The following is a 23,757-nucleotide window of genomic DNA, read 5'->3' as shown; positions in this document are numbered from 1 at the left end:
AGGAAACAGATTTCTCCCTGAATTCTAAGGCTGATCTTTACACCCTGTGCAAGCAGTGCAGATGGAACATCCTCTGAAAACACTTCCACCCCCCTGCAAGCTGATTTTAATGCCAGTCCACTGCTGACAACAAATGTCACATCTGACAGCCTTTCCCTGTGTGCCCACAGTCATTGGTCACAGCTCACTGCCAGAGGGGCTGCTGGGAGCTCACCTTTCCTGGGACACAGAGCACAGGGACATCTCAGGGCACAGGGAAATGGCACAGGGACACAGGGCACAGGGACACAGGGACATCTCAGGGCACAGGGAAATGGCACAGGGACAGAGGGACATCTTAGGGCACAGGGGTACAGGGCACAGGGACACATGGGTACAGGGACACACGGATGGATACAGGGCACAGGGACACAAGGATATCTCAGGGCACAGGGATGTCTCAGGGCACTGCACACAGCCAGGGCTGGACACTAGAGGACACCACAGCACCAGAAAATGAGCCCAGCCAGTTTGAGCTGCCCACTGGGATGTGTCTCTTTGCAGTCCTGCAGTGTCCCAGAGCTCTTCCCACACCAAATCCCCTCTGTCCCCAAATCCCACCCGTGCCACAGCTGCTCCTGGTCCCTTCCTGGGAAGGGCCAGGAGTGCTTTGGCCAGGAATCAGGGCAGGATTCCCCGGTGATGTGCCCACAGGGCATTCCCAGGACACGCTGTGGCACCGGGAGCGTTCCCAGGGCCAGCATCCCGTCGGTGGGAGGTACCTCCAGGACGGGGTTGGACTGCAGCAGCCGGTCCTTGACGGTCTCGACCTGCTGGCTGGCGGGGCAGGTGACAGCGTAGTACTGCAGGATCTTCTTGGTGGCCTCGGTCTTGCCGGCGCCGCTCTCCCCCGAGATGAGGATGCACTGGTCCCTCCTCTCGGTGCGCAGCGAGCGGTACGAGTTGTCCGCGATGGCGTAGCTGGGAGGGGACAGCCGGGGTCAGCGGGTGTGCCCAGAAATCCCGGCTGAGACAGCCCCCAAAACAGCCCCAGGCCGTGGGCTGGGTGAGATCACAGCTCCTGCACGCTGGTGACAGCACAGGACAGCACTGACACCTCTGGTCACACCTCAGCCACCGAGCCAGCCTTCTGCAGGGTCATCACACAAACTGTCTGATTCTTTAAGACTGTTCTTTTGACTTTTTTTTTTCCTGACAAAAATAGGTTGAAGTCGACTAAATTGTGCAGAACTGGCTTTTCTAAATATAAATGATCTCTCAACATCATGACCTCTCTCTTTCTGTCCCGGTCCCAAAGGGCAGAAAAGTTTTACACTCAGGAAACACCTCGTTCTCCACTGGTATTTTTTCTTGCTTATCTTCTAGGTGATGACACATTCAGAAGGTCACAAACAGAATTTTGCTGCCTGAGCTTCTCTTGGGTGGTGGGAAGAGCTGGAAAAGCCACCCCAGATTAAGGAGCATCCTGCAGGTCCCCTCTGCCCCAAGCAGCAGCCACTTCCATTCCCTGCACTGAATTTGGCCCTGCCCTTCTTCTTCCTCCTTTGCTGCTTTTTCTTTCATTTCTGTGCTGTGAGCAGACAGGATCTCCCACCCAGTCACTCACACACACTCCCACAGCACCAGAGAGCAGCAGGGGATGAGTGACAATGGTGACAGCTGCTCAGGGGGACAGGAAAGGACAACCTCCCTAACACCATTTTCAGCTCTCACATCTGGTGAGCAAGCAGATATCCTGTCTTCTTCTTCTTCACACACCTGACAACATTTTAGAAGCTTGGCTTTGTAAATTTTCATTTTTTCCTTTTTTTTTTTCTTTTTTTTTAAACTCTCCTGCTGTGCTATTAATTAGAAGTAATCACACCAAAATAACAGCAGTGGCCTTCTCCAGTCTATTAATACTTGGTGCTAAGGCAACACCAATGAGCTCCCTTGGCAACACAACTCACCCCACAAAATACATCATGTCCCTCTGTTCCCATCCAGATTCTGCCTCTGGAGTCTTTTGGAAAACAGCTGAATAAATGCAGATTTAATTTGGATTTGAAGAAGTGCCTCTGGCCCCTGTGCCTTTATGGCCCCAAGAGCTGCAGGCAGGCACAGACAGAATCACAGAAATAAAAATGTTTATGGTCCCATTTGCAGGCCACAAACAGGACAGGATGTGACAGATCTCTGGGAATATGCTGGGCTCCAAGCCCACAGGGATAACTTTCCTCCTCTGAGTGTGATGCACTTCCCAGAAAGCCCAGCTGAACTATCTGACACTGAAATGGAGATCCTGAAATGTTTTGGCTTTCTAGACTCAGTTTAGAAGAGGAAAAAGAGGAAAAAAGATGAGTTACTGGAAAAAGAGAAATCCAGAGCATTTTGTTGCTCCTCAGATGATTTTTAAATGCATATATAATCAAATAATGCAATAAAATAATCAAATAATGCAATGGAACAGCAAAAACAGTCTGCAAAATATTCTGTTCTCCCAGTGGGAGCAGCAGTACCCAGGATCAGAATTCCCCAGGGTTCACTCATGAGCTGCACATTTTACAGCTTCTGGAGGGACTTGTTAAAAGGAAAGGAAGCCTGAGGAGTAATCAGCCACAGTGAGATTTAAATGGAATTAAAGCACATCTGCTCAGGGCTTTGTGCTATCCACAGCATTGCCATCATCCTGTACCTACTGCACAGTTAAAAACAGGGCCACAACCCCAAGGATTTTCCAGAGAATCCCAAAATTCCCATCTAAGGGCACAGAAGCCCTTCCCTGACCACAGGCAAAGGGAACTCAGCAGGTTTGAGTGCAGGGTTTTTTAAGTTTAATTCTCCTCCATCTGGGTTCACACAGTAAAAATCATATTTTTGTCCTAACAAATCCAACTTGAAGTGCTGAGACTTTCCCAAGTAATGGTGTTTCTCCCCCTCTCTGTGCTTGCAGCACATTCTGGTTTGTTTACTCTCCTGGGCTATGTGCCAGCAATAAGAAACAACCCAAATAGTTTGTTCAAAAATAATATCATTTACTCTTCCAAGATTTCTTTAAAAAAAAACCCAACAAAACACAACATAAAAAATCCTCCAAGAGGTGCTCAGAATTTGGCCTTTAGTCCTGAAGAAAAACCATTTTGAAGCCATGTGGCCTCAGCTCTCAGTCATCTTTTTCTTTCTGTCTGACAAAAAAATTCAAACGCTTTCAAAAATAACTTTAAACCTCAAACTTTTTTTTTTTAATGGGAAATTGGGAATGCTCACCAAGCCAGACCATGTAAATAAATACATTCCTTGTTCCAACAGGCTGATGGTATCTTAGCAACAAGGGAAATACCAGATAAATATTGGTCAGGCAGTACCAGCAGAGGTAGGAAAGAAACCCCCACACAGCAGAAACTCTTTCCCCTACTTAGCCCCGGACACAGAGACCCCAAATAACCCTGGAACAATGAACTCCTGTCCTGCCAGGGCTGGGTAAGCAACTCTGTTCCTGCAGCCAGGAAGGAACCAACTCCCTTTCCAAATACTGCTCTTGCAAAGGCAACTCATCCTCTTTGGAGAGAGGAACAGGAATAGAAAGAGCCTCACACCACACCCTCAGAGGATCCTCTCTGTCCCTTGGACTTCCAGGGCTGCAGCTGGGACTGGGCAAAGTCCTGTTTGCCTCTTTTGACGTGTCCCAGCTGGGTGGGAGTGACCAAACCTGCCCTGGCAGCCACTCACAGGTGAGGAGAGACTTCATAGAAGCTGACACCACGGTAGCGCTCCATGTTCTGCTTGGTGTAGATTTCCAGTTCCTTGTAGGGATTCACAGACACCAGCACAGAGCCAATGTAGGTCTGGGAAACAAAACAGAAAGCAGGGAGCTTACAGGAGGTCTGGAGGCAGAGCTCAGGTGTCTCTGGAGGATGGACACCCATCCTGGTGGGCTGGGGATGCTGCTGAGGGCTTCCAAACAGGCCAAGGGTGCTGAGGAAGAGAACTCTCAGCTCTGGGAAAGGAACACTGCTGGAGCTGTGCCAGCCATGTTATCCTTGCTGGGTAAAAAGCACCTCAAATGGTTTTAGGGTTTCCAACAAGCCACAATACTGGGGTATTTCTGATATACATTTAGGATTGACTTCAAGTCTGGGTTGGTGGAAGTGAGTGAATTCGGAGATGGAAAAATGTGGTGGGAGTTGGATTTTCAGCGCTGTCAATGCCACCACATCTCAACAGGGGCACTGCAGTGAGTCCCTACACCCATGAAATGGGTGGTCCTGGCACAAGCCTGGTCCTGGCACAAGCCCCCATGGCCTGTGTGAGCTGCCACCAGCACCCCCAAACCCCGCTGCAGAGCAGAGCCGGGCCTGTCCCGTGCACCAAACACACTCCAGATCACTGAGGGCCACTCTGGGGACTGTCCCTGTGCTACTCACATAGATCAGGTTCTCCTTGAAGCGTTTCCTCAGGTTCTCAATGAAGGCAGCCTCGCTGGTGAAGTTCTCCAGCAGGACAAAGTCCTGCACCCCCACGCGGTCCCGCGCCGTCAGAGCGCTCTCCATGCTCAGCCGGATGCCGTTGGCTCCCAAGCCCTGCAGCCAAGAGCACAGGGAAGATGGGATGGCTGTGGGTTTGCAGGCACTTCCCTGAGTCCACAAGAACCACAGTTACCCTTGGATAACCATATTAAAATGAAATATTAAAGTGGGATATTAAACTAATCCCGCTGTTGCTGCTGAACACAGGGTTTATAACACTTCATCAGTTGTCTGCTCTAATTGCTTTGAGGGAAGACAAGCCAGCATTAGGGAAAAATTACTGCTGGATTTCCAATAACTTCAAATCAACCAAAGAAACAAACATTTGATAAAGAGAATAAATCTTGGATTTCCTTTCCCAGGAATCCTTTAGCAGGAGGGAGACTGAAATGTGTTCTCTCCTGTCTCTGATTTCACAACGGGAAGCTGTTTCGAGGTAAGGAATCTTTTATGACTAATGATGATTCATCTCAGAAGCAAACAGCTTCACATTGCTGACCAACTTAAAAGCTTTAGCAAGGCACCCAATGGGAAAATTCTGAGAAAATTGAGAAGAAATGAGAAATGGGCATTTCTGCACCCACGCTGCTGGATTCAGACCACGACACTGCCGTGCATCGAGAGACTCCTGCCCCTGACCCTCCTTTAAAGGCTCCATTTCCAACCTGAGGTGGGTGAGACACAGCCACCACAGTGTGGAAAGCACTCATCTGCTGACTCCTGACTTCACTGTAAAGCAGGGAGGGGAAATCTGCACCCAGGGGTGACTCAGTGCCTGCCTGTGGGGAAATCTCTACTCAAGGGACAGAGATGGAGAAGATGAGAGGCACCACAGAAACCAGAGACAGGAGAAACCTCGTGTGACACCCTCTGCCTCTCACCTACATGCATCTCCTTATCTTCTTCAACCCTTCTTACTTTGCACACTGCTCACAGCAGCACCCTTCTCCTAAATCAGAACCTAAAGCACCAAGTGATATTTTGAGATGTTGCACAAACACCAGAGGGGTCTGTTCCTAAAGCAGGCTCACGCACCAACAGCAATCCCAGACACACATCACCAACTGGGAGTGCCAGACCCTGCACAGTGATGGAGATGACTTTTACTGACTCAAGAGTTCCTTTCTGCACCTTCCCAAGATGTAAAAGTGGTCAAACCACAAGCACTGATGTGCAGGGAGAAAAATAAACCCAGCCTTGGTCAGGAAGAAAATTTACCTGAAGTTTTGTTAAACAGTAATAAAAGCAAGAGTCACTGCAGTATCAATTTGGGTGAAACCAGGTACAAAGCCCCTCAGTCTGCAGTTGTTTTGACTCACCAAATTCTTGGTAAATGTTTTTTTTTTATTTGGTAAATGATTAATAAGTGCAGTTTTGACTATTTCTGCCAGTTCTAATTGGCTTCCTCCCTGTAAGCCTGGGCAGATGTGATTGCCTGAACCCAGCAGTTTTCAGATAGGAAAATCAGTTCCTTCTGGAAATCTCAAATCCAGACCCACTCTAATGGCTCAAAGAAACATCATTTGATTTCCTGTTTTATTTTTTCCAATTAGTCTCGTGGTCTGGAAGGCCTGAGTTCTAAGCTTGGAAAGACACAGCCTGGGAGGAATTCTGCAGATACTCTCATGAAGTAATCGTCCTAAAATGGCCAAAATTTTCCAAGCCAAGTCCTTCACAGCTTCAGCAAAATGCTCTGTTGTCTTCTACCCTCTTTGCCAAGGTGAGGAGAAAAGGGATAACCCTTGGAGAAGGAAAGTGATGAGATAAGGAAAGGAAAATAGAGATAAATCACATACAAATAAACTCTGCCTAGAAATGGGAATCCTGCAGTGCAATCCCAGAGCAAATTTTGGCCAAGGTGATGAGAACAAAGGCAAAACCAAAGGAAAATAAGTCCTTTTCAAGTGGGGAAATGTACAGCTACAGTTCTAAAACACAGCTGCCTTAACAAGGACTGAGGAGAAACTTCCACCCTGGCAGAGTTAATCCCAGTTTATAGAATCCTGAAGCTTTGCAGAAAACGTCACTTCAGCAGCTCTTTCATCAGCCCCTCCCTGAGGCCAGGACAAAGTGATCCCAGCTGTGCACATCCAGCAGAGGGAAGAGCCAATCCATCCCCCTCACAACACAGAAACCTCCTCTGGGACAGGCATTTAAGGCCAAGAACTTTCGGTTTCCTCCAATTTTTGTCTCCTCATTCAACTCCAGCCCCTCGCCGTGAGAACGAAATAACCACCTCCAATCTGCAGTCAGCTCGAAACAAAACAAAAGCCAAACAAACGACTGCAAGTGGCTTTTTGGTGATAATTAAATGTGCCCAGGGGATGTGATGCAGTCAGAGCCTCCTGAATATAAACTTCACTCAGTCTTGTCCCTTCCCAAACCCAAGCTGAGTGCAAATCTGAGCCAGAGCTGAGCAATAGGCACTGCTCCATGCCAGCATTTTGCTTTATTGCATATGTCCAAGTCTACCACCAGCTTCAAATGCCAGTGTTAACTGTTTCATTGCCACTGCCACCAACAGATGGGCCATAAAAGGAGGTGCAAATGAACCCTTTTTGCAAAATGGAAACAGAGCAGTCATGCAGAAGGAAGGAAGTGGGGAGGGAAGACACTACTTAAGAAAAAATAACCACAGTGATGATCATATGTTCCTCCTAAATGATGAATTTAAGGCACTGAATAAATTAAAATAACCAAACTGTTGGTGATTTTCTGTTAGCAGGCAGACAGCAGATCTGATGGCTGTAAATTAATGCCAGAAAACCCAGTCTGGGGGGTTAAATGTGGTGCAGTGGAGCTAATTAACCATTAAAGCACTTTGTCTATGGACAACACTGATTGTCTTGTTGTCTTTGCAGGGGATGAATTTCTTTGTGCCAAACCACCTCTGACTGAAATACATTTACAACATCCTCTGCTCCAGGCAAGGGATCAGCTTGGACCACTCTGACAGCCCTGTGCCAGGGAGTATATTCCAGATAACTGGGAGAACACAGGCTGTGAGGGTCTGATCAGACCCTTCCTTGTGGAAATCAGTTTTTCTGGAAGCTGCCAGGAGAGCTCAGTGCTAGAGGAGCTGCTGTGACACTGAGGGAGGACCTCAGTGCAGCTGCACCCTTTGGTTTGCACTGGCCCAGGACTTGTGCAATAAACCAGGCTGGAAATCTGACAGGGATTTAAAAACTAACTCAGATTCTTTTGTTGTTTTAATCCAGGTCATTTTCCCACCCTGGTCCCCCGTGTAATGACGATGGCCAGGGATAGGGTAATGGGGAGCCACAGCAGGGTCAGGGAGGAGCCAGGATTCAGCAGCAGGGCCAGTTCCTGCTGCCTTGAAATGCTTGGGAAACTTCCACCTAAAAGGCAGGTGGGGTTTAGCCTAAAGCTCAGCATCAAATCCCTCCTCAGGCTCTGCTGCCTCCCTGGGACAGGGTAACACCTCCAAACCCAAACCAGGGCAACTCAATCAGCAAAGCAAAGAGCAGGAATAAAGCATCTGGTGGTTTTCTCTGCAGGTTTTGAGCTAAATCACCTCCCTGTGGGATGGGACAGTGTCAGGGGTAGGGAAAGGAGGAAAGGGAGCACACTGAATCAGTTATTTAGGGCAGCTCCACCACATCCACTTTAAAGAACCCCTGTGGGATCAAAAGGAGAGCCTGGCTGAGGATCCCGACCTTTGTAGGATGGAGACACCTGATGCCACACCCAGCACAGGCTGCAACCAGGGAATGGCAAAAATCTGAGCAATCTCCATGTGATCCTGGTGCCTGTGAGGAGGCTCAGGCACTCCTGAGCCTCCTCTCAATCTCCCCTTTCACCCCGTGCTGAACCTGCTGTCCTGAGGGTCACTCCCCTCCAGGGTGCCCAATCTGATTTCTGCCACCACCCCACGGGGCCGTTCCCAGGATCTGTTCCCACATTGTTTTAACCCACTCTTTGCTTTTAATGTCTTCTCCAGAGCCTGGAGCACAACAGTGGCTCAGGGCCAGGAAGGGAAAAGTCCCTCTGGAATGGTGGGGACCAGGCCAGTGCAATCACCACCACAGCAAAGCTTCCAGGGCTCTTTCTGCCCTGGGAGTGAATTTTGGGAAAGACTTTCTGCTGGTGTAAATTGGTTGCTGAATGCAGCCTGCAGAGCCAGGTTTACATTGGCTGGGGTTCCAGCTTTTCTTTGTGTTCATACAAGAGTCAACAAGACCAGCAAATACCTCCAAGCTCCTGGGAGTACAAAACCACTCAAGACTGTACCAAGGAGTTTCCTAAACTGAACTGGGAAATCGCTGACATGGGGTTGTGAAGGTGTAAACACATATTTTTCCTTTAAACTCTGCTTAATGCCAAAGCATGATAAAGTTTTTCCTCCGCTTAGGACATGGAGAACTAATACACCTCAGAAATGAAAAACAGGACCTTTTGCTCTGTGCAGCAAAATCCAAAGGATTAGAGTCAGCCAGGCTGAGCACTTTGGGGGAATTTGTGCTGGAAAATGGGAGGGCAGCTCTGCCATGAGCACAGGGGTTTGGGGCTGATGTGAGCATAGTAAGAAATTCCCCCTGGCTTTGTTCAGCAGCTGCCCCATGGCAATGGAATACCCAGCATGGAGCAAAGACTCATTCCCAGGCTTGATTTTCCCAGAGGGGTACTGGAATGGTTTAAAACTCAATTCCAGACACAGGCAGCACCAGCAACTTTCCATGAGAAAGCACCTGGAATTCTCAAAATGAATGGTCTTGTATGGAGCAGGGAAACTCCATATCTGCTTCAGAAAGAAAAGTCACAACATAAACAGAATTTGTTTTTCAACACCTAAAAGTGTATCTTGCAATATTTTCTCCTGGCAATGTATTTCTACAGATTGGGTTGTATCCACTCAGGAGGCTCACTGGAAGAACCCCAGGAAGTGGCTCCATCTGGGAAGAGGCAGGCACCTTTATCTTGGTATCAAGTGCAAGATGATTGATCTGCAGGCTCCAGAAATAGCCACAAAGCCGGGAACGGAAGAACAGGCCAGAACCAAATGTGAGTGGGAAGGGAAATTCAGATTAGATTCTGGAAGACAATGCAAGCCTGAACCAAGAAGGAACTCCTCGTGGGGAGGTGGCAGCTAAAAAACATTTCTCTCATGGATAGTTGGACATTCTTCACTGTCATGCCAAAGCTGCAGGAAAGGAAAAAATTCCTTTGATTTCAACTTCATTCTACAGCCTGGGAAAGGGCTTGGATACAATGTGGGCCAGACAGCAGAGCAGACAAAAATCAACTGTTGTGTCCACAGCCTCAATTCCCAAGGTGCAGAATGGGAAAGCTCCTCTTTCCCTCTGCATGGAGAAAGAGATAACAAGGATGGCAGAGGTGGACCAGAATCAGGGATTCTGCCAGCAAAGCCCTGACAGACTGAAGTGCACTCAGGATCCTCCTCCCTCCTGCCACACTGCAGATCAGCTGCTCATTTTGGACACAACTCCCTCTGTTAGTCAACAGCTGGGTTGGAAAGAAGGTTCCCTGAGAGGCAGCTCTGTGTCTCCCATAAAAATCCCCTGCAAGCAACCACGTGGATTTGTCTGCCCTTCCTGAAGCCACCTGAGCTGAGCTAATAATTGATAAGACACGTATTTGCTTTAATTATGTAAGGCCAATGAAGTGATTTCCCAAAAGACAACCTGGGAAAAGCAGAGCTGTCAGGTGGATTGGGACCAAAACCAGGTAACAGCTCTGGTGACCCAGACCAGCAGAATTAGAGGGAACAACTTGAACTTGCAGCTGCCACTCAAGGACCATTTCTCAGAATTACTTCTAATTCTTGCTTCTTTTAGACCAATACATCACCAGCAATGGAATGTCTGGAGTCAGAGAACTCAGAACTTGGTTGTCCCTCTGATATTTCCCATCCTAACCAGATGGAAGGATGGAATTCCAGAACACACAATTTAAAAAATTATATTAAAGAAAAAGAAATGCTACATCCTTGACTATTGCAAAGTAATTACACTGAAGTTTTTCACGTTTTGAGTAGGGACAAATCGAAATAATAAGTAGGTAATATTATTTGTTCAATATTTATAACATAATTATACCTTCCAGATTTTACTTTGTGGGGGGATGAGTAAGGAAATAAGCAATTAGCAGTGAAAAGGAAAAGGCAGTTGTAAGAACTGATTTGAAGGACAGGAAAAAATGTTTACCATTAAGAGGGATAATGATATTTCAATCAACAGGCTAAATTTAAAGGAGCACTAAGAAAAATGAACTAGGCAAACCAGAAAGATCACCAGGGCTGGAAAAGTAAATACACAGAATTTCTATATTTAGGGAGCTGACATTTTTGCTCCAGAACAGATGGCACAAGCTGCTGCTGGTTCAGAGATGTTGCTGGTGGCAGTTTGCTCAGGAGACCTGAGCCCACAGGCCTGGGCATCCCACAGCAGCTTCAGAGGACAAACAGATTTCAAACTGGCATTTTTAAAAGGTGAAGCATCAGCTTGCTGCCCCTTCAAGTGAGTTTTGATGCTGATTTCCAGAGCAGCTGAGCAGGTGAAGGGTGGCAGAAGCTCAAACATGAGGAGCCAGGGCCAGCCTGTGCCCCCTGCACCTTTGGGGCACCCCCTGTGCCCCATTCCCTGCTGCACTGCCCTGGCAATGCCAGCCCTGCTGGTGTCCCACTGCCAACCCCCCTGGCAGCCCTTCCCCTGCATTCCACACCCCCACAGAACCTCTGACACCACGAGGTCTCTCAGAGACTCAAACTTTCCAAAGAGAACTCCAGAGCATTCAGGGGCCATGCTTAGGGCACCTCCACACCCACAGCTCCCTCAGAAAACATCCCAGACACCACCCCAGACACCACCTCTGCCTGTCACACTGCCACTGCCACCTCTGCCAGCCTTCCTCCAGGCCCACAGCTGGGCAGGGGGGCTGGCCCCAGCACACCAGATGCTAGCAGAAATACCCTGTGGAGCCCTGACACCTCCACTTCCACAGAGAAGGACTCAGGAGGTTCTCCAAAAGCTCTGCCCTTCCCTCCATCACTTTCTCAGTGGTCAGCACCAGAATATTTGGGAAAACAGGCAAGTATCTCTGGGCTGAGCAGGTTTGGGATACACCAGCCCCATGGTAACTCTTCTTTAACAGAGAATTGCTCCAATCTACAGAAGTGACGTTTTCAACCCTTCTCTTCCTAAATTTGGTCACTTTACCAATTAAAGCCTCGAGCATTCTTATCCAGGCAAAAGCTCACACACTTTTTTATAACACTCCCTCATTCTTGACCTCAACATCTTCCAGAATCAGTGAATTCCATTGCCCAGTTATTCATTATACAAAAATAATCTTTGCATTTCTTTGGTAAATTTTAGCTTAACTCATTGTCTCTCTTCCCATGCTACCCAACCCAGAAAAAGGATCTCTGTGCTCTCTGTACAACTATTATTTATTTCTCCTCCTCTTGTCCTATCTCTTTTTCCAGGTAACAATCCCAGTCCTCTTAATCTTTTGTCACAAACTCCTTTTCCCAAGCCTGGGGCTGTCCAATGCAGGACACAGGGCCAGGTGTTCAGGCTGCTGCTAAAGCATGGACAAAGTTTTCCTAAACTAAAACAGCCTGGAAGAACTGAGGGGCAAGAAATCCTTAATCAGGTAATTCCTGCCACTCTCTAGGATGGCAGGAATGGGACAGAAGCCCTGGGAAGGGCAGGAGCAAAGCCCAGCTCCAGGACAGTCCCTTCACATCCTTGTGCCCAAGTGAAAGCTCCACCCTTTCTTCCCTCCTAAAGCAGAGCACAGCTTTCCCCTCTCTTCCCACTTTCTCAACTCCCATCTTGGCTTCCTCCTCCAAACAGGTATTCCCTGAGTTTCCAGCCAATTTCACCCAATTTTCCAATGAAGGGATCCTTCTCAAAGCATTTCACTTTCCTGTTGAAACCCTGAAAATGTGTCTCTATTCCTCTGAGACCAGACATGCATCTGAGAGCTGCAAAGCCCCCAGAGGAGTAAAATAAACCTCAAAAAAACCTTAAATAAACCTTAAATAATCTTACCCCTCCTCGGAATTTCATCTCTGCCTCCCGCCAGCTCCCGCTGCCCTCGCAGAGCCTTCGCTTACGCTGCTGCACAAAGCAGCACTCTCAGGACAAGTTCTCTCCTCTGTCAGTTGCCTTATTTTTTTAATTTTTTTTTTCATGGCATTTTCAGTGCAGTCAGAACTCCCTCCCTCCCACCAGCTCCTACTGGAGCATCTGGAGAGGGCGTTTTCCAAGGAGAACTCCCCTCCCAGCAGGAGCAGCCCAGCAGAGGCAGTCCCAGGGAAATCAGCTGCGCTCTGCCTGCGGAGTTCCCGCTGCCCAGTGACAGGAAAAACAGAAAGAAAAGTAATCCCAGGCACTGGAAAAGCTGGGGCAGAGCCCAGCACACAAACCACAGCCATCAGACAGGAAGAGATGAGCTTTGGGACAGTGGGTTATTGTCCTGGAACAGCAGCGTGGACAGGGCTGCCCAGACCTGCTCCCAGCTCACCCCAAACACAGCAAACCCACAACCCCAGCCCTGGCATTGGCATCACACTGGGAATCACCCCCTCAGAGAATCACAGACCATAAAGAGTCCAGGGCTGGATGCAGTTTGCCTTCACAAGGATTAAGAGTCACAGAATGGTTTGGATTGGAAGAGACCTTGAATTTCACTTTTTTCCAATTCCATCAAGCCCCATCCAACCTGGCTCAGCAGGATTTTATTCCAGATTTCTTTGGAGCCATCCAGCATAAAAACAGCCATTTTACCTGGAAGTTGTGAGGTCCTTATTACAAAATAACCTGCACTACCAAGGAAGAGCCTTCACTGTGTGCCTAGAGGACACAGTGAAGGCCCTGCTGCTCTCAGTCCCCAGCCCTTGCAAGCAGAAGTTGCACATTTTGCTGTCTCTGAGCTCATCAGTTTTCTCACACAAAATTATTTATGATCACAGCTACACCAAGAGTGTGAAAACCCCACCTAATTTCCCACCCACCTCCTGAGATAAGAACATTCTGACAAAAATACTGCACAGCCTTCACTAGCATTAGGGGAAAGTGAAAGAACAAGAGACAGTGGACACAAGCTGGAAGAAGGGAAATTCCAGTGAGTTCTTGAGAAAATTTTTTCCCAGTGAGTGTTGTCAAATACTGGAACAGGGGTCCCAAAAAGTTATGAAACTCTATCCCTGGAGATATTTAAAACTCAACCAGACAATGTCTGAGTGACTTGATCTAAATTGGTCCTGCCCAGAAGTGAGGATGGACCAGAGATCTCCACAAGTTCTTTCCAAACTAAAATCACTCCATGATTTTATTAATTATTTTGTTCCTCGATGGACTAAGCTGTGGATCCACCCTAAAAAGAGTTACAGGTAGTGCAAATAAAGATATAAATCTGTTAGAGAGGATGCTACCCCCCAGGTGTTTCAGGCAATTCATATTGTGAGCAGTCAAGCAGATTCTCTAACCATTGAAGATGCAGAGCCATGGAATGATTCCCAAGCTCAGCTGCTGATGTTTCATGACTGGCAGTATCTGCACTCAGCTCTGCTTAAAGGCTTTTTGGTTTGCTTTGTTTTTTCCCTTCTTATCAAAATGCATCCTTCACAAATTCTGCTACAGGAAGGGTAAGGTCAAGCTCTGAAGTAAAAAAGATTTAGAGCAAAAAGCTTCATCCTGCTCAGAGAGGAGGCTATTTAAAAGCAAACACACGTAGCAGATGTTGTCAGTGGTTGGGTGCAGCACTCCCCTCTAATTAGCCCTGCCCAAGGCAGAGCTCCCAGAGATTCTGGCTGCTGTGGATGTCACAGGCAGAATGTGCCAAGGATTTGGGCTGGAGCTTGGCTGCTGGGAGCACTGCAGTGCCACAGCTCCTCTGCCCTCTCAGACTCCATTTTGAGCATTATTTGTGGTTCTTGCACAACTCTGTTTGGCAGGACTTTAATTCACTTCTTATCTCAGCTGGGTGAATTTTTAACGGCAGCAGCTTCAGGATGTGGCTCAGAGAAGGGTTCAGCTTTGGGCTGGCACTGAAGGAAATGGACACTGCTCCAGTCCCCTCTGCTGTGCACAGGTGAGATCAGAGGTGATATAAACTCCATTTCCCAAAGTGAGCCACATCAGCCATTAGTGAAACACAGCAGTGAGCCCTGAGCCAGGAGTTTTCCAAGCATAATTAAAGCTGTGGCCTGGCAGCTCTAGCTCTTCAGGAGGAGAATGTCAGTGCTCCACCAGCACTCCTCAAACCAGTCTAATTGTCACCAAAGAGATTCAGCCAAACTCCTGTTACAATTCTAAGTATTAGCAGAGTTATCTTCACATAAACAACCTCACCTTTTCCCTCGTTTACACCTCCTAACATTTCTCAGATCAAATCTCATCACAGAAAATGTCACATAAGAGAAGAATATACAACACCCCAGCACTTGGAAGTACATTTTTTACATAATTTCCTTGGGTTTTGTCATGCAGGAAAACCCTTTTATTTATTTATTCACTGAAAAAACCTTTCCTCAAAATGCTTTTTTTCTGTAGCCAAACTACTGCCCAACTTCTGCTGGTGAGGAAAACACTCCTGCATGTGGGTTAGCCTAAATTAAGAGGAGAAAAAAAAGTTGGAAAGCAGAGATAATTTTACTTTATAAGATCTTGATCCTGGTTTGTGAAGGTGATAAAACCAGACTCTTCCTTTCCAGCAGCAGAGCCCAGCCCTTGTCTGTGATTTCTGCTGAGGATGGCTGGCAGGGTCTGGCTCACTCCAACAGGCAACTACAGGCCGAGGGATGAATCAAGTTTTCCAGGCCTCACCAGTTAGAAGTGACTCATTTAAACCCTGGATTAGAGCACTGGGATTGCTCTGCTCGTTGCAGATAAGCAGCTGATTCCCTGAATACAATTTCACATTCAAAGCAAGGGGACTGGAAACCTTTCCTGTCAGCCCTGCTCCGACAGGCTCGCAGAGCCGAGCGTGACTCTCTAAGCTACACACGCAAGCAGTGGCTCTGCTGAAAAAATAAAGAGTTTGGCCCCGTGAAAACATCACCAGTGTTCCCCTCTGCAGTGCAGATTCCACTGCAAAATATAAATCTGGAGGTATGAGATGCTGCCTTGGGTTTATGCTGTTCAAAAACCAGCAGGGATCACATCTATGTTACTCCAAAAGGTGTCAAGTTCATCTATCAGTGAGTCAGTTCTTTCTGGATTTTTGTAATATTAGTTATTTCTGCCTTGCAAAAGAACTACAGAATAAAACACATTCCATAATTAGAAAGCACTTGGCAAAAATACCATGGGAAAGAAACCACCCTAAACAGGCCAGGAATTTGAGAGCCCTTCCTCTTACAGGTCAGAGGAACGTCTTAATCAAAAAATAGAAATGTCTTTAACCTGTCACATGTGTCCTGCTGTCCAGATTATCCTGATCTAAAACTGATTAAAATGCCTACAGCAGAAGCTGAAGGTTCTGAGACATTTGTCCCACTGCTTAGGAAAAACACCCTGTGTCCAACAGAGGATGAACATCTGACTGCAGGACAAGGATAAATCAATGCCCTGCCAAAGAGCCAATGCTAAATATTGTAACAGGTTTGATAAAAAGGCAAAACCTCCTCCCTATATTATTAATTCTGCTAAGAACTGTTCTTTTCTACCCAGTTTTTGGATTAAAGCATCTCCTCTTCCCCTCTCAAGAGTGCTCCAAACAAGAGGCTTGAACACAGGACATTGGCCCCTGGAGTCACAACATTCCTGCTCAGTTATGAAACTGCACACCTAGCAAGGTTAAACCAAAAGCTCATTATACTCACTCAAAAGGTGCCTCAAGATGATGAAAGTTCCTTCACTTTACTGCAAACTTCATGACATCACAAGCTGACTGAATTCCCTGATTCTGTGTCGTGTTTGCAGGGTTACAGACAAAACCTTCAAAATAGTGAGGTGTGGCCAAAAAGGTTCAAAAACCAGAAGACAAAGAATATTTAGATTATTATTTTGGATTCTAATTTATGCTTTGTAATGCCTAAAACTGTCAGTACTGGTTTTGTTTGTTTCAAGAAGCTTTGTCAGTGAGAAAACCAAACTTCTTCTCTTCCCAAGCTCAGTCTTTCAAAAATAAATACAAAAAAAAGGAAAATTCCAAAAAATGGGGATGCACACATCTCCTTGGATTCCTGCACTTTCTGTGCCAGTGCTGTTCCCTGTTTTGATGCCCCTGGTGATGATTAAAAAGCACATATGACAGGCTTGTATTTAGTTATGGCTCCCGCACACACACAATAATTCTGGGTCTGTGACGTGAGCAAAATCAGAAACTGGGTTAATCTAACAAATTAAGATAAATTTCCCTTGTTGTTGCTTTCTGCTGAAGCAGTGAAACAGAAATGGCTGGCTGGCTTTGACAGTGGCCATCAGAACAAAGTCCCACTTTATAATTACCAGATGCCCTTAATGTGATGCCACTTTGTCTCATGCCCGTGGCTGCTCCCGCTCACGGCCCTGTCAGGGTTTCCCTGATTTTACAAACACACTCCAATCCCAACAGCAATTGTTGCACTGACTCCAACAACAAAGTTTAAACCCAGCAGTTAATTCCCTGCGATTGCTCTGGCCCTGCTCTGACACAATCATTTGCAGCAGCTCCCCTGCAGGGGCTGTGGCAGGGATGGGGTTTGGAGGGAGCTGGTAACACAAACAGCCTGACTCAGTTCAGCTGATGTGCATTCCTGCCGACTGACTTTCCAAACAGTCACTCCTAGTGGCAGGACCTACATCTTCCTTTTAAGGGGAAAAAATGTTTTCACAGGAAAAATTAAGTGTTCAAAGCCTGTGCATATCTCTGTGCTTCCAGTGAGTCTCGCCTGTAAAAACACTTCTTGTTGCATGCAGAACAAAAACTTCTCCTTCCTTAATTTAAAGCTGTTCCTCTTTTTTAACACAGCCATTGGCTGTCTGCCCATCCCTGGCACTCTCAGGTGAAATATCCTAGCACACTGCTTTTCACACAAACCAGCACTGAACACAGAGCTGGTTTTCCAAAGGAAGGACTCAATCCGAGTGAAGAAAACAGGATGAAAAAGACCAGGGAATGTTCAGGCTGCAGACAAAACTTTACAGCTCACACTGCTGACTGACAGTTCCTATTCCTTCACATTTCTTTTCCTGCATTTCTGAAAAGAGGCTCAGTGTTAGAAAGGGCTTAAGGCTGGAAAGCAAATCACAACAAAAACTTCTTGTTCCATCGACACGAGATAAGGAAAGAGTGAGCACTGATGCTTTGCCTGCAAGTTAGATGAAGGAAACAGGATTTCCCTCTGCTACTCCCTGAGCAAGATCCCAAGGAAATGTTTCTAATAATAGGAAATTACTATATAAGGCCAGATCAGCACTAAACTGTTTGCAGTCTGGAGGAGAAGGATGTACAGGAATCCTCAGGAGGCTGCTCACACATCAGGGGAAGGCAGCACATCCAGGGCTCCCCTCCACACAGAGGGACAGAGTTTAACCTAAGCTGAGCAGGGTCCTATCCTTCAGCCCTAAATAGCAACTAAATGGACATATTAGAGATGCTCTGTCCTTCTGTAACATCCTTGCTTTTCTCCATGGCAGGAAAAAGACAGAATATACTTTGAAATCTATAAAATAACACTTACAAAGCAAAGCTGAGCATGTCTCTGATTAGGAAAGGGCAGGAAAATACAAAGCCATGCCCTAAAACACAACATGGGCAGTGCTGATGCAGAGGGCAGGCTGGGAGCTCCCCTTCCTGCCCTTCCTGAGCTGCAGATCCATGGAGCACTAATGTTTTATGAACTGGACAGTTCTCTAACTCATCTTGGTTTAAAGAGCAAAGACATTGAGCACCATTTAAATTCATTTTTGCAGCACTGCCACAAAATAGCAGGAATTAATGTCTCCTAGGCCAAGAGTTCCAGCAGCTCCAGGCAGCTGTGCACATCCCAGCAGAGCTGCCAGGGCACTGCTATGGAGCTGTAGCTCCAACCCACACTTTCACCATCCCTTCAGCAAACACCAAACCTGCAAGCCCAGTTAAAGGACAGATTTTCATCCTTTTTATACAAATGGAAGGGAGTTCCTACAGCAATGCTCACAGAGGCCTTGTTTGGGGGAAGTGATAGAACTGGGAGGTTTCTCTGTGATTCCCATCAAGGGGGATCTTTCCATCTCTGCTTTTTCTATGGATAAGGCCAGGAACAGCCAGTACAGGGCAGCCTGCTGAGCAAACACAGCCCCAGAGCTGCCACGGAAATGAGCACAATATAAATTGCTAGACAGATTTATCACCCAGAGTTTTGTTGGTTTACTTTTTTTTTCCCTCCCTGACAGCAAGAGATGTTTGTGACAAAATGTACAAACAATTCTGTATCTATAGCCCTGCCACATCCTATGTCTCTTCTCTGCAGAATGACACAACTTCCAGGGGAAAGCAAAGCCAAATCCCAGCCAACATTTTCCTGTCAGCTGGTGAGTCCTCCTTGAGCTGCAGGGCTCAGTTGGCCACAGCATTAAAAAAAAACCAAACAAAAAAATCTTAAAAAGAGAGCCTTAAAACAAAAAAACAAAACAACCCAGGCTACCCTTGTAAAAGAGTCATCGATGAGAGATTACAGTTTGACAGCAAAGCTCTCTCCACATCACAGCATCAGGAGCTTCAGAGTCCCCATGAAAACACAGCTGAGACTCCCAATTATTCCCAATTCCCTCCACTGTCCCACAGGATTCCTCCAGTGCCACCAGGATCTCAGCAGCTGCTTGTACCTGGCCCTTGTCCCCACAACACCTGGCCAGAACAGGGAGTGCACTCAGAGCCTTCCAAGGCATGTTCTGGGCCAAGAGGATGTTTCACACTGGCCTTTATCTTTAGGGACATCTTGATTTCTGAGGATTTTTAGACTGACCTTTAATTTTTGTCCTGTTAAATCCTTCACATCCTTGACTGCACTGCAAGGGGAAAATGAGTGCAGGCAGCAGGCAGGTTTTTCAGAGCTGGGAAATACTAGTGGTTATGACTCTGAGAGAAAAACAGCTACAAAAAAGCTCTAATTTTAAATGCTCTTATGCCTCTTTCCTCATGTAATACTTACTCCATAACAATTATAAAGCAATTCAGCAAGATGGCCTCTGCTGGTATGGTTTGTGGTCAGTGGTATCTGGAAGTTAAATTTGGAGAAAAACATGTTTGGGAACGAGCTCCCTGTGGATTTAAATCAGTACAAAGCCTCAGCTGTCAGGCTGGACCCTAACGCTGTTGTAGTCCCTGTTTATTTTTCATACCAGCTCCAAGGATGCAGGCACTAAGATATTTGCTCAAAGTCAAGTCCAGGAGAAATAAGATATTTTTCTTGGCTCTAAAAAGTGAGAAGAATCACAGGTATGAGACTGGGAGTCTGAAAGCAGAGTTCATCCGCCCTATTAATGTTGCATTGACAGGATCCCAAGCCTCTCCTGTGCCCCCAATGATTGCAAAATTCTTCTCTAAATATAGGAATTATCTGTTTAGAACTGCCAGCACTAAACTAGAAGGTTTAAGTTGCTTTATTTTCTTTAGTAGGTTAAATCTGAAAGCTAAGGCAAGCTACCTGAAAGACATCATTCTTAACTGTGCCAACACACATCATTTTACAGAAATCCAAATACCAAATTTATCTACTATATCAGATGCTTTATAGGAAAGAACTGAACTTCACTGACCTCTTCTGCCCTTTTCTCTTTGAATTGACAACTTTCACCGATGTAGCTTTACATTAAAACAAACCACACCCAAAATCTGATCACTGCTACTGTGAAAAACAGTTTAAAAAGGAAATACCTCCCTCCAAAAGAGCCAAATGAAATTGTTTCTTTTAAGGCAGCATGGAGCTTTTCCTTTTCATAAAGCTTGAATAAAGCTATCGTGGAAGTCCTAGTTTGTTTTCAAAGCCATGAACTTTTCTGTTATGTGGAGACTGCAGCACAGGTAATATCTAGATTTTATGAGTATATTCAAGCTTTCAAAGACAGAAGAATAAAGGTCAAATGACTAAAACTTTCCTCAAAAGCACAGGAGAGAGGCTCACATATGGAACATATTTGCTTAAATTTGGATTTTTTTATAAAATAGTTTGTACATGAGTGTTACTGTAACAGCAAAATCCCTTTCTATGGACAGTTTATAGTAGGATAAAGATGTTTCTATCAGTGTAATATCTGGGATATCTTTATCATTTGTACCCAAAATATGGGAATATGTTGATGTGAGCAACATTTTGTATTAGCACAATTGCATTTGTCAAAGGTTTGTTCCATGGATTATCCACAGATTCCTTAGGGAAAAAAGCCAAGTCAGCAACCTGCAAGCATTGGGTGATACCTGGGAGTAATAAATTCTTATTTTCCTTCTGGGTGTGACCCTCCTTAATGCAAGGGTAGCAAATGTTTCTGTAAAAAAATTCTGTAGCAAACTCCAAGTTCCCAAGTGGAGTTAAGTTCTGGGAGCACATTGAATGCTTTGGACATTCAAACAAGTGGAGCAGTTTTTTATTTGATGATTTATAAGTGAAGAGTTTACAGGCACAATTTGTACTTCCACTTTTTTTAAACTTCTTTTTTTTTCTTTTTCCTCTCTCCTCTGTTTCAAACTGACTTTGTTGGCCTAAGGCAGGCAGTTATTTTGGGGCAGTGAAAAGCTATAAATAAGTTCTAATAAAACTATTAGTGACACACATGAGACTGAACTTTTCAAACCCTTCTTTGTAAGGGAACAAAGAGCACTTGACACTGATGTGCTGGCACAAGCCCCCTAAGAAAAGTTTAAGGAAAGAGTTTCAACAACTAGCTCATGAACCCAAAATAAGAATATTGGATGAGCTGTAGAAATTCCAGATTGTGCTGAAAGGAAGGGGCTGAGCAGTTGCAGAGGCAGAGAGAAGGAGAGGAGCCAGGCAGTGAGGCTGGCAGAGAGCTGAGCACGTGGGCAGATGATATTGCAGCTGATGTCTGAGCTGCTTCCCTTTCCCCTGCCTGCCCTGCTCCTGCTGAAAAGGAGGGGAAAAGGCAGCAGATGAAGGGTATTGTGTGAGGTCATCTCCTCTGGCTGCTCTGCCTGTGCCACAAGGAGCCCCCCCTATATCACTCATGGAGGATTTAATGCTTTGGTGAATCTTTTTTGTCCCAAAATAGATTTAGCATCACTTCACATTCACAGGGAATGATGAGCTGTCATTGTGATGGCAAAAGAGTTCCAGGCTGCCTGGAAAATACAGCCATCATTTCAGAAGGATATCCCATGTCCACCTGCATCAGCTTGCACTCAAAGTCAGAATATTCTCAATTCAGAACATTGTTTTCCAAGACTGAATATTGTTTTCCAGTTTTAAAAATTGACATTCCTATTGGATCAAAACCACCTTATATCAAGATTTTTTTTAATGTAAAAAAAGCAGTGATGACATTGATGTTAAAAAATAAATAAATTATTGGCCTGCAATTTAGCCCCCTTTGGATTACAAGCAATATCTCATCCGCAAGGTAGTTTCAACTCTCTCTTAAGGACAACTACACAGTCCTGCTCTCTGCATTTTCAAAACTTTCTGCATTATCAGAGACATCAGTTTAATCAGAAACAGAGACACTAAAGAACAATGAAGGAGTCGATCCCTTTGTGGTTGTCAGGAATGTGTGTTGCACATCTGGATAAACATGGATCTCTGCAGAGAATGGAAACATTCATTCCCCAGCTGTGGTTGGGTCCAAACCCTTTTTCTTTCTCTGTCTGATTTACTCCTAGCCCTGCATTTGGTGGTTGCAAAACTGCACAAACCCTGCTGAGGCTGACACAACAGGCCCAGGAATCTTCCTCGTGACCCTTTACACCTATTTTCTAAACAAAGCTTTCTTCTGGGCTGTGAGCCCCAGCTAAAAGGAGAGATCCTGAAGGAATTGACAGTTGTGACATTAACAGAAATGCCAACTGTCCCACAGCATCTTGTTCTCCAACAGGAGATGAGGGCTGGCACTCCTAAGAGTCAGGAAAGGGATGCATTCCCTGTTTATTTTCATACCAAGCTCAAAGATGCAGTCACAAAGTTGTTTGCACAGTTTCAAAGGCAGGTTCAGGAGAAATAAGATATTTGTCTTGGCTCTAAAAAGTGAGGAGAATCACAGGTATGAGACTGGGAGTCTGAAAGCAGAGCTCACCATCCTGCTAGAAATGCCTGGATTTGGAGATCTCATGGAACTTGGGTGTCTTTAGATCTTCTGCTCTGATGCTGTGTGGGAAACCCCACAGTCCATGGCAGCCAGAACCACAGGAGGAACTGTCTGAAGGCCCATCCCACTGGGAAGGAAACACCTTTTTCCCTCTGATTTGACAGGTACAGATCCTCTTGGACAGATCAAGGACATCCCCTTGGGGAGGTGCTGCAGGACCATGAGGGAATCTGAGCTCTAACCTGACAGAAGGATCCAAGACTCTCCAGAACAGGTATTTCACATAGAAAAGTCGACATTTGTTATCAAACCCCATCATGTAAGAAATACATATAAACCACAGGCAGCAGCTTTGGTTCATCACCTTAAATTTTCTGTTTTAACAGCTCTCCTAAAGCCAGGGCAGCAGCATCTGCTGTTACAGCAACAACAGGAGCCCAGCCTTCATCACTCCAACAATGAGAGGAGGCTGCAAAAAGCTGAGAGCTGATACAAAATGCAGGGCAAGCCCTAAATTAACCCTGCCTTGCCAAGGTCAGTGCTCTGCCCTCAGCTTCAGTGGTGTTGGAGTGCACCTGTGGCAGGAAAAAAGGTCAAGCTTTTTATGTTACCTAAAGGAAAGCATCAATATTTGAGGGCTTGTTTCAGGAGCTGTTGTTTGCATGGCTGAAGTAGAAAAACAGAGACACAGGGAAGTTCATCACTGTAAATTATTGATCTGCTGCTTTCTAGACACTGAAACTGGTAATTAAACAAATGGTAAAAAGATACTTCATCAATTATAGAGGTGCCACTTTAAATTACACTTGCTCCAGGATGAATAAAACACAGAGCTTAAATGCTTTGGGTATTTCATGCCTGCTTCTTGTTCAAAATCCTCACTGCACCAATGATTCTAATTCTCATATCCTGCTGCTCCAGAGCTGTGTGCTCTGTATGAAGCTTCACAAAGGGAAATTAGAGCTTTTGTTTCACAAGTTTTAGTTCACACAATGTCCAGGAAGGGCAGTGCCATGGTCAGGAGGGAGCATTTGGAGCAGATA

At 45.9% G+C, this 23,757-nt stretch overlaps 1 protein-coding gene across 4 annotated transcripts in view; it reads right to left on the bottom strand.

Annotated features, from left to right (window-relative positions):
- MYO1C (myosin IC) overlaps positions 1 to 23,757 on the bottom strand; it is a 50,032-nt gene that overhangs the window by 13,581 nt on the left and 12,694 nt on the right. For 3 of the 4 annotated variants that reach the window (XM_050981601.1, XM_050981599.1, XM_050981602.1), the window contains exons 2-4: positions 4,404 to 4,559; positions 3,709 to 3,824; positions 762 to 960 (exon numbers count right to left, since the gene is read on the bottom strand). In XM_050981601.1, the coding sequence (XP_050837558.1) occupies positions 762 to 960; positions 3,709 to 3,824; positions 4,404 to 4,529 (441 nt within the window). In that variant the 5' untranslated portion in view covers positions 4,530 to 4,559. Of the gene's footprint in view, positions 1 to 761; positions 961 to 3,708; positions 3,825 to 4,403; positions 4,560 to 12,541; positions 12,722 to 23,757 lie in introns of those variants that run through there. The other variant, XM_050981600.1, reaches the window with a different exon arrangement.

Source organism: Serinus canaria, chromosome 19 (genome assembly GCF_022539315.1).
Source record: "Serinus canaria isolate serCan28SL12 chromosome 19, serCan2020, whole genome shotgun sequence".
In the NCBI taxonomy this organism is placed as follows: Eukaryota; Metazoa; Chordata; class Aves; order Passeriformes; family Fringillidae; genus Serinus; species Serinus canaria.
Note: the sequence above shows the minus strand (reverse complement) of the source record. Positions and strands in the feature narration are given on the sequence as shown.